We start from the raw sequence: 10,988 nt of genomic DNA on the forward strand, positions 1-10,988 counted from the left end.
TTTTTCTAGTTTGCAATTAGTTTGTACATCCCCACTTCCTCCCTACAAAATAAAAGACAGCCATTTGCTGTCATTCAGATGACTGGTGCAGTTAATGCCCATGGATGGATGGATGGATGGATGGATGGATGGATGGATGGATGATCAGAACAATACAGAATGAGGCACACCTTCATCCTGCTGGCTTGACAAGTGATGCTCTGACAGGCAGATTCTTACAGTGAAAATGTCAGGAGAAAGACAATTTGAAATGTCTTTGTTCTGAGACTCTACGTGAAGATGCGTGAGTATGCAAGGACATAGGAACACTCCCATCCTGGTCTTTGCTTATGCATGGGACCATATGTCACAAGTATCATCTGCACTGTCTCTCCTCGGGTGAGGTCAACGTACAGGATCCACTGTCATTCTGAGATGCCAACTGCAACCCTTCAGTCACGTGGGTCACATGCCATGCAGTCCAGTGGTCATGGAAACCAGCTCCGGTCTCTTGAGGCACAAGATAAGCCGGACTGAGAAGTCACAGGGTACCAGCAGGATTGTTCTCTCGTGGAAAATTCCAACAGAAAAGATGCAGCTGTCACTTTGTGAGCCTTCCTCCATGGGTCCTTATATCCTGGGAAGGAAGTGAGTGACAGTCATGATTGGGGACACCTTGCTGCCCCGTTTTACCCGTCCATATTTGCTCAGTGCGATGTAGGTCCCTCTGTACAGGTCTGACTCGTAGGCGTTGTAGTTGTTTGGGAGGAGGGTTTCGCGGAACTTACATTCCTCTTGGAAGCTGGGCTGTGAAGGTGAAAAGACAGCAGAGACACGGTGATCATTAAGAAGTGTCAAAACACCAGCTGAGTCCCACAGAGGTGGCCTTTCCTCCGTGCTCCCTCCCTTCCCTTTGTAAAACACTACCACACTGCAAGGAGGGAAGAAACCTTAGAGGTTAGAATGGGAGGCGCTTCAGAGCCCTCGTGGTTCCTCTCATGTGCCCTCCTACACCAGGAGGAAGCCAAGGCCAGAAACAGAGAGAGCTGATATTCAGATCCGGTGGGATAGCAGAACAGACTTCCAGGTGGGGGTGCTTTCGCACATCCTCAGGTAAGAATGTGTTCTACCAGAGAAGAGAACAGGGAGGGTGACACTGAGCTGTCAAGACTATAGTGAGAGGCTGCCTGGCAGGACAGGATGGAGGCTCAGGGCTCCACCCAGTGACTCTTCTGCTTGCCAATAGTGTGAGCTTAGACAGTCTCTTCCACTCAGAGACTCAGTTATCTTTCAGGCAAGCTGTGTGGTGCCAGGGAGCTGATGGGGCAGTGGGTGGAGGAACAGAAACAAATGAACTCCTGAGTCCTTTCCAGTACTGTCTCTCTCCACCCACAGTTCTTCTATGCAAAGTCTGCTGTCCCTTAAAGAAAAAAAAGCCTCATTCTCAGTCTTGAGTTGGAGCCCAGAAGGTAAGTGGAGCTCCATAGTACACAGCATTCCCTGGGGCCATATGGGATCTGAGATAACCATTTTTCTAGAGAAAGAGAACCTAGTTCCCAGGGGATGTAGACAGAGAGCTATAGAGGAGGTTGCTCTGTGTCCCCCTCTGGCTACCATGTGGGCAGAGGCACGTACACATGTTCACACACATGTACCAGCAAACACAGTTCAATTGTGCTCTGACTTCTGCCTGGCACCTGGATTTCTGAAAGAAGTCTGTTGTGGGATATTTTGATTGCATTCTGACACTCTCAAAACTGCCGATAAAGTTTACCTCAAATCAGAGGGCAGAGTTAGCTATTAGCTCTCCAAAATTAGCCATAGAGGTAATTTGGAGGACCCAGGACATATAGAGAGACACAGGAAGCAGTAGGGAAGGACTTAGAAAGATTCTCAGCCCTTTTGGATTGAGGAGGGGGGGGGTCACTGGTCACTTCTCTGCTGCTTCTCTGATAATCAGGTTTTTACCCCAATATCTGACTCCTAAGTTTTTAATGATAAAAGAAGATTCAGATAAATGCTTCATCTGGCAGTTCTAGTCTTTGAAAACTATTTAAGATAATTAAGAAGTGTGGGTTAGTAGTTAGTCATCTATAACAATCAAATTTACAGTCATGTTAGGTATGTTTTCAAAGCCAATCAGAGATGTAGTTTAGATATTCTTCAAACACTTCAGAGACCTATAGAATATGACATTTAAGATTATTTTAATAACATAAAGCTTTTTATGACAATAAGACACATCTGCTCCTGACAGTACCAATTTACTTTCAAAAAGGATGATGAACATCAAAAAAAAAAAAAAAAAAAAACCCATATGGAGTTTGCTTTTGTTTATGGCATACTTAGCCCCTGAACAAAGAAAGTGTCCTTTCCTTGCCTCCTGACAGTATGCTGTCCAAATTGGACAAGTAGGACACAAAAGAAAGTGGAAGAGGGATACCCGGCATTGCAGAGGAACCTTGGATGACTGTCCAGACTCTCAGCTGCCTCTTTGTTTCTATAGTTTCAGAGGTTTCTGTTTTCTTCAGGTAATATTATATCCTTCTTGGGTCTGTAATAGAGTTGAAGACTAGAGAGTTGTAGTTTTACAGTTTTTTATGTTACCAAATTAAAAAAAGAAAAATAAGAGGTGTAAAGTTTATAAGATTGTGAAACATAAAAGTTTAAACTGTTTTTCTAAAAAAATGTTTTGAGGTCTAAAAAGATATTTTAGGAAGGTAACACAAGTTAGGACAGGAAGTGAATTAAGTAAAAAACTTTGGATTCACCAAGATAGAATTGAGTATTTTCTGAGTTTGTCAAATGCAAATGGACTGAACATTATGAACGCAATTCTTACCTGATAAATGTCCTTATTGTATGTAATTTTACTGTGTTAGAATTAAAAGCTTTCCTTTTTATTTAGACAAAGGGGGGACATGTTGTGGGATATTTCAATTGTATTCTGACACTCCTGAGACTAATAATAAAGTTTACCTTGAATCAGAGGATGAAGTTAGCTACTAGCTGACCAAAATTAGCCATAGAGATTTTAGAGGACCCAGGACATATAGACACAGGAAGTAGTAGGAAGGAACTTAGAAAGATTTTCAGTTCTTTTCAGATTGAGGAAGGAGAGAGAGAGAGAGAGAGAGAGAGAGAGAGAGAGAGAGAGAGGAGGAGAGGAGAGAGAGAGAAGGTCACTAGTCATTTCTCTAATCAATCAGGTTTTTTTACTCCAATATCTGACTCTTGAATATTTATTGATAAAGGAATAATAAGATAAATGCTTCAGAAGTCTGTGCACCCAGCCTCACCAGCAATGGGGACACATGGGTCTCCCTTCAGGTTACTGTAATGGGGTGGTAGAGAGCCCATCATTAGTACTCTAGAGCCCTTGAGGCAGATGCTGCTAACAGCACTCAAATAGCACCTGAGCCCTATGGACATTAGCTTCTTTCCCAGTAGACTCCAATCCCCCGGATACACACACACACACACACACACACACACACACACACACACAGAGAGAGAGAGAGAGAGAGAGAGAGAGAGAGAGAGAGAGAGAGAGAAGGATCCCAGGGATCAATGGTCAGATTGCAGGGAAAAAGACATTTGATACCATAACTGGTAAGGGCCCAGAGACTAGGGATTCTTGGTGTTTTTCAGTATGTAATGTTATTACTTCTAGATAGAGCAATTCACAGTATCTACTAGAATTTCTTTAAAACCTGGGGATAACAGATGATCAGAAATTCTTCTTCTAAGAACAGATCTTGGCATTCAATTCCCAATGTGTATAAAAGTTGACACAACAGTTTTTAATAGCAAGAATCCCAAACAGTCAGTCTCTACTAAGAGGAGAGCAGTTGTCTCTGCTATGACCAAGCTGCGCTGTGGGATGCTGTAAGCCATGACAAGTAAACCTTTTACACATTGGCACTGAACATTGAAACATATTACCAAGTGAAGATGCATAGTTTGAATGCATGTCTTGCAGAGGATCTGGGTTTGATTCCCGCTACCCACATGGTAGCTCACAGCTGTCTATAACTACAGTTCCAGGGAATCCAACATCCTCTTCTGGCCTCTGAGGACATCAGGTACACAGGTTGTACACAGACATGTATGCAGGCAAAACACTCACATGCATAAAATCAAAAAAAAAAAAAACCTTGAACCTCTGTAGTGTGACTTACACTCATGTACACACAGGTTAGTCACGGGATGGTCCACAAGGAACTGTCATACAGGTTGTGTCTCAGGAGGAACGCATAGACAGCAAGCCTCTCTTGTGCTTTTTCTTCCTTCTTAAATCATTTTCACGCATTACCGACCCACATAAGTAATTTATTTAAAATGGGCCCGGAAGTGGGGGGAGGTGCTTTTATCGGAAGCAGTGGTCTCTCCTGGTGATGTGCCCCCTCCACCCACCTGATTTTCCTCTGTTCTAACTTTGTGTGTCTCCAGAGAGGAGCTCGCCCAGCCGGTTTCCAGGAGAATTTATTTCTGGTCTGGATAGTGGTTAAGGGAGAGGTTTTGCTGTGTTGTTTGCAAGCTAGTGAGAGGAAATCAGATTTAGGGTGGAGAGCAGAGGAAGGGAGATTGAGCCATTGGGTAGAGAACTAGGGCCATTGCCCGCATCCCATTTTCTAGAATGAGTCTGGCTGAGAACCACCATTTTTGAAGACATATGCCTCGCTGTGGGTGCATATACAGCTGACCATGTGTATCTGTGGGTTCTGTACCCCTAGAGTCAACTGACCACGGACTAAAAATATTTGGGAAAAGATTGCATCTGTATTGCACATGCACAAACACTTTATTCCCTAATAAATTGTTCCCTAAAAAAACAGTACAATATCAATTTATGTAGCCTTTGCATTGCATTAAGTGTTAAAAGTAGTCAAATGATATGTCAAAACATCTGGAAGGACACAGGTCATATGAAGATATTATAGCATATTTATGTGGCACTTCAGCCCCTAGAGATTTGGGGATTTGGGGGTTTCCTAGAACCAACTCCCTGAGGGTATCAAGGCTACACTTCACTTGACTTTCTGCTCAGCAGACATTTTTGACAGAGGCAGTGCTGGAAATGGAACCTAAGACTTTGTGCTCTAGACCAGCTCCCAGCCACATCCTAACCACATCCCCAGTCAAGCAAACACCATTTTATAAAAGCAGCAGCTACCATATATTATGACATATGAAACAATTCCACCAGTCACATTTCCTGGGCCTGCCACTCTCAAGCACCAGCGTGACAATGTCTTGAATCCCACATAGGGCCAAGCATAGCCAAATCCATTTAAAAAGAAATAGTTTTTAACTCCCCCAACGCAAAAGTGGTGTGCAACGGAAAGCATCCCTGGGTGTTTGGGGTGAAATAGTGCTGGTAAAAATGGCCCCAAAAGTTATGTGTGCATGCATGCGTGCGTGTGTGTGTGCGTGTGCGTATGTGTGTGTGTGTGGTGGGGGAGGGCGCTATCATACCCATCCTCCTGACTTTATCCAATGCTAAGCACCCTCTGTCTCTAACAATCTTCATCCTGTATGTGCTTTGGAAACGTGACCCTACTACTTCCGGTCATGTGAGTAGAGGGGACGTTTGCATGTCACTGTGATCCTATTGATTAGAAGTATGGTATAACCCCTTAAAGTGCAATGTGCATTTTTCCCAATGGACGGCCACAGAACCCCTTCAGGAAGGGGTCCTTGATGACTTTCTGGACTTTAAGGGGAGTGAGGATATTGGGGTTCACTCATATTCTGCTCCAGTCTATATCCAAGATGGCAACAGTCCAGGCTGAGAGAAGCTCGGTGACTGCCTGAAGTAAGTCCAGCAGCTGTAGGGTAGGACTGGGCAGCAACTGGAATGCTAGTCCCGGTCTGGCCTGCCAAATGAGCTTCCCCTGCAAGTTTCTATGCATTACCTGCAGAGCCAGCTTTCTCTGCATTATCTGCACAGGCAGCTTTCTATGCATTATCTGCTCAGCCATCTTTCTAAGCATTACCTGCAAAGCCAGCATTCTATGCATTACCTGCAGAGCCAGCTTTCTATGCATTGCCTGCACAGCCAGCTTTCTATGCATTACCTGTAGAGCCAGCATTCTATGCATTACCTGCAGAGCCAGCTTTCTATGCATTACCTGCAGAGCCAGCATTCTATGCATTACCTGCAGAGCCAGCTCTCTATGCCTTATTGCAGAGTCTAGAGACGGTTCTGCACATATCTGCAAATGAATGCAGGGAAGGAGCGGGAGATTGTGGTCACCTTGTGTCTCCACCTGCAAACGGAGGCTAAAGCTCAAATGCCTCTCCAGAGCACTGCAGGACAGTGCTTCTAAGCACACTACAGGATCCCAGAGAATCTGTTTATGCTCAGTGCAGGGCGCTGCTTATCTGCAGCGAGAGCCTAATAGAGCTTAGGCTCCATACCTCTTCATCTGAAAGAAGGAAGACCACTTCTAGGCATTTTTCCGTTGCCCTTGCTTTCCCACCAAACGGTGCTGCCTTTCCTTTTCCTCCTCATCAGCCCCCTTCCTCCCACCATGAGAAATGCCATTTAGAGGTTATAGCAGCTGAGCTACTGAGGGAGGAGGCGGCTCAGGGGGCTTAAAGGAAAACCATGTGAATGAAATCACCACCCAGCAGGAGTCTTCCTGGCTCCAGGGATCAGTTGGCAATTGTTTTTTTAGACTGTGATAACTGCTGCCAAGGGATGGGGGGATGGGAGGGGTGCTCACAGCATCTGGTCCCCAGCCACATACAAAGCATCAGGTGCCCTAGCTGGGGCACTGCTGTCCAACCATCTGCACTCTCTAGCCCTGGGGTCTAGAGAGAATCTCCCAGCAAGAGCTCATGCTTCCAGGCTACTGGATATGGGGACAGGATGGTCTTCTCTCAGAGAGGTCCTCTTTCTCCAAGGCAACTGCCGTTCACTGGGCACTCCAGCCGCCTCTAGAATTTGATAAGTCTGGGTGCCTCCCACCCAAGAAATTTGCTGCCATGAGAGGGTCTACTCTCGGGGCTGATTTTCTCTGGTGGACAACATTTATGCTCCCAGTCCTCAGCTTCTCTTAGAACCAGAGATTTCAAGTGGGAAGTGGATGCTTTTATTCTATGTTTGCAGCCCTCTCCCATGTCATAAATGAATTCTTTTCTAATTGAGAAAAAAAATCTGTTAATTATGGTGGCAGAAGTAAGGGTTTCTCTAAATTGGGTTGCTGGCAGATTTGTCTTCTAAAATGCTTACATTGACTCCTAGACCCAGTTATCTGGATCTCCTGGCCGGTGGGATCCTGGGTGCCATGGAGTCTGGTGAGGAGAAATTTAGAAGGGTGCCTGTTCTACCAAAGCCTTGGGTGGTCACAAACTGCTTCCTGCCCTGACGCTTTCCCAGAGAGTGGTACCTTGGAATCCAAGAATGAACCTGTCTTCTCTTCCTGCTGCCCTTGGACCTGGCTTCACACCAGGCACATCTGACGAGCTTCTTTGTTCTCCATATGCCATAGAACCTGGCAGCACCCACGACTACCTGCACTGCTAAAAAACACCTCATGATCTAAAACCAAACAAAACCCCGAACCCTGACCCAGAAAGATTGACAGTCTCTATCCCATTACTGCGGAGTCTCCGAAACAGGTCCTGGAAACCTGGTCCGGGTTCTCCAGATGCTGAGTGCACACAGGTGTCCTCAGAACCGTGCTGGAGAGGTACTGACTTTAGCCCACACCATAAACCAACCTTGAGACACTTTCTCAAAAGGTTTGGAAGCACAGATGCTTTGCCCAACTCCCTTTCCAGACTTCCTTTGCCAGGATAATTTCCTGGAATGCTAGCACTTGTCCCAGGTCTGCTGTCCCCTTCCTAATCTCATTCTGTCCCCCAAGGGCTGCAAAGAGCAGGTCCTATACTCTCCTGAGGAACCCCTCTAGTAGATCTGAGTTATCCTTCTCTTTAGCAGCTGGCCTCCCCCTCCCCTTCTTCCTCCTCATCTTTTTTAGATTGAACCCAGGGCCTAGTACATACTAGGTAAGGACTCTACCACTTAGTTAGACCCAGCTTCCTTATTTCTGTCAAAAGACCTCTTGATTTTATCAACTTTACAGAAGGTTTTTCTAACACATTTTGGAATAGGCCAAGTTGCAGGCTGAGAGCCCTGGAAGTAAGCAGGTCAGAGAAAGCAGAGGTTTTGGCAAACACATTTCATGTTTGCCCTTAAACCAGAGGGCCAGAATTTATCCCTCAGCAATTGCCCTCCCTAGTAATCTCTGGTGCAACAGTGTCTGTTGGAAAGGTATGACAGAAAGGATACTTTTATAGACCGTGGGACCAGAGACCAGAGGACATAAAACCTAGACTAAAGTCTCTCAAGACACTAACGTAGATAAGAGATAGCCTCCTTCTGCAGACTCTTGCAACCCTCCAGTGGAGTGTCTTCTGGAGGGGTGTGTCATGTGGGCAGCACATACAGGCTGGCCCAGATGCCTGCCTTTCTGAGCCTCTCCAGTTCTGCTACTCAGACCTGACCGGGAGCTCGGATAACAGCTTTATGTCAGAATGCATTCTTCCCCACCCAAGGGCTCCCTGAACTATGGCTTCTTTAGGGGCAAAGGTCCTGGCAGGTGGCGCTGGGAGAATCACAGGCCATGCAGATGCTTTTCTGTGAAACAGAGGAAGCATGAACTTTAAGGTGCCTTGCTAGCAAGGACTCCCTTCACAGCCCTTCCTTCTTCCTTCTCATAAAAGACTCAGTTCTCTGTGCTGTGTGTGCCGTTGTCAAGGGTGCGAGCGTAAGACCTCCTGCAGCCTGGTGCTGCCCCTCTCCCAGGGAACTCACCGTTGTGTACAATCTTCCTTTACTGTTCATGGCAATGAAGAGGGTACTTTTCACACCGAAGAGGCTCACTACACCCCGCTCTACCGTGGAAATTTCCAGCAGGCCTGACAAAGAAACGGAGGACACATACTCATGTTCATGTAAACCCGAGAGAGGATTCAAGTCCTTCAGAGGCATCCAGTTGTCCCCCTTCTTCTAGAGGCTCAGCCTCTCCATCACTTCTGTCCTTGATCCCTTATAACATCCTGTCACTACACTAGCCACATCTTATCACAGCCTGTAGCACACTCAGGTCTGCATGGCAAAGCTTTATACTGGAACTGAGGATCACATGGAGCATTTAAACATCTATTTAAGATCAGCTTTGAATCTGGCTTTCAGTGACTCTGTCATTTGAGGTCACTGACTTGGGCGAAAAAGAATGGGGACTGGAGAGAGAGTACAAAATGGTAGAGTACTTGCAATGGTATGCCTGGGTCCCTGGGTTCAATCCTCAGCAACACACACACACACACATCAATCAATCATTCATTCAATCAATCAATCAATCAATCAATCAATCAATCAATCGGTTTTGATCATCACTGTTTAATGCATGCTCCACATGCTTCAACTCAGTTCTCAAACACTGCAGCTACACAGAGCCAGATGGTGTGTCTGGGACCCTGCCTTGGCTGGAAGGCTGTCCCTGCAGGCACCTGACATTAGGGGAAGCACAGTGCAAATGATGTGCTTAAGAGTTGCACTGGGCAGACCACTCGCCCTTCTCTTTCAAAGAGGATGGCTGATTAGAAATGTGTGTGTCTAATTAGGCTGGAATACCATAACTTTTCTCTCTAACCAGTACAGTCATGGCTTTTCAGGCTGACTCCAGGGCCAAAGAGAGGCCACTAATACTGGAGTAATTAGTACCACTGGGATGGAGTTGCCTGGCATGATGTCTAAGAATACCAAGATGCCTAGTTCTGCATCTACTGGGTCTGCACCCTTATCTGGGCAGGGCAGGGTAGGATCAAGCCATCTAAAGGTTGCCCAGCTCGTTCCCTTCAGACTGCAGCCCCACCCACCAGCGCAAGGCTCCTTCATCTTTTGACTTAGCTTGTGCCAAAGCCAGCAAGCACCCCAGCTGTCTGCTCGTGACACTCACTGTAGGGGTTCTCCTCGTGTGTTCCACTGATCCGGCCGTCGGGGGGCACCTGGAGGTGGAAGCCAATGCCCACGTTGCAGTAGAGTCTCCGCTGTCGCTTGATGCCCACCAAATAGCCACTTTCCCAATTCACACCCGAAATTTCTCCAGCTAGCCCAGCTCGAGACCTGGACAAGAGGGTGCCCCAGCCTCTGGAGTCCAGTAGCGTGCCGTTGGCGCGGGTGCCGGCGGGCGAGGGCACCACCATGCCCACTAGGACGCCTAAGAAGACAAGAGCCTGCAGCGTGCCCTGAACACGTCCTACTCCCCGGAACATAGTGATGAACAGCCTCTGTCCCAGGGCCATCCACCTTGCCTCTCAGGCACGTGGTCAGAATTAATGGCCCTAAAAATACCGCCCTTCTTGTTTTTCTCCCTTCGGCATGGCGGCAGGGGCTTATTTTTGGAAGGCAGATGAAGGCTGCTGACATGAAACCAAAGCCTGCTTCAGGCACTCGGGTTGAGAGGAGAGGGACCCAGATTGAGCTGCGGGTAGTAGGGACCATGGCTTGGGGACGCTCTCTATCCAGCTTGCGGGGCTCCGTCCCAAGGTGATCCTATTTGATTTGACCTATCATTATAGTTCAGCAACCCGGCCCTCCCCTCCACCCTTCATCACCCTGACGTCAGCCGGCCCAGCTCACTTACCCAGGGCTGTAACATTAACCTGCTCCTGGGCCTGGCTGCCTCCCCAGACCCCCATCACCCTCTCCACTCCCCAGGGATTCTGAGAGCCACTGTCATTCCAACTATGAGGCAGGAATGAAGTTAGCAGGGAGCATCTCTGCGGGAGGGTGGAGTTGGCTGGGGGCCCAGGGAAGAGGGAGGCAGAGGCTACCCAGGACCCAAATTGGGCAGCAGTCCTTGGCCCCACCATGCTGGCTTCCTTATTTAGAGGGCAAAGGGTAAAGAAAGATAGGGAAGGCGTGGTGGCAGGTGATGATGCTGGCCTACAAGTGACTCTAAAGACCTGTTCATGGAAAGAGCTCACGGCTG

General features: G+C 47.2%; 1 protein-coding gene across 1 annotated transcript; it reads right to left on the reverse strand.

The window, feature by feature from the left end:
• Positions 1–609: 609 nt before the first annotated feature.
• Fgf6 (fibroblast growth factor 6) lies at positions 610–10,299 on the reverse strand. Its single transcript, XM_057789890.1, has 3 exons — positions 9,954–10,299; positions 8,807–8,910; positions 610–786 (listed from the first exon to the last, which is right to left on the reverse strand). The coding sequence occupies exons 1-3, from the start codon at positions 10,297–10,299 to the stop codon at positions 610–612; spliced, it is 627 nt and encodes a 208-aa protein (XP_057645873.1).
• Between the last annotated feature and the right edge of the window lie 689 nt (positions 10,300–10,988).

Source organism: Chionomys nivalis, chromosome 1 (assembly GCF_950005125.1).
Source record: "Chionomys nivalis chromosome 1, mChiNiv1.1, whole genome shotgun sequence".
NCBI lineage: Eukaryota > Metazoa > Chordata > Mammalia > Rodentia > Cricetidae > Chionomys > Chionomys nivalis.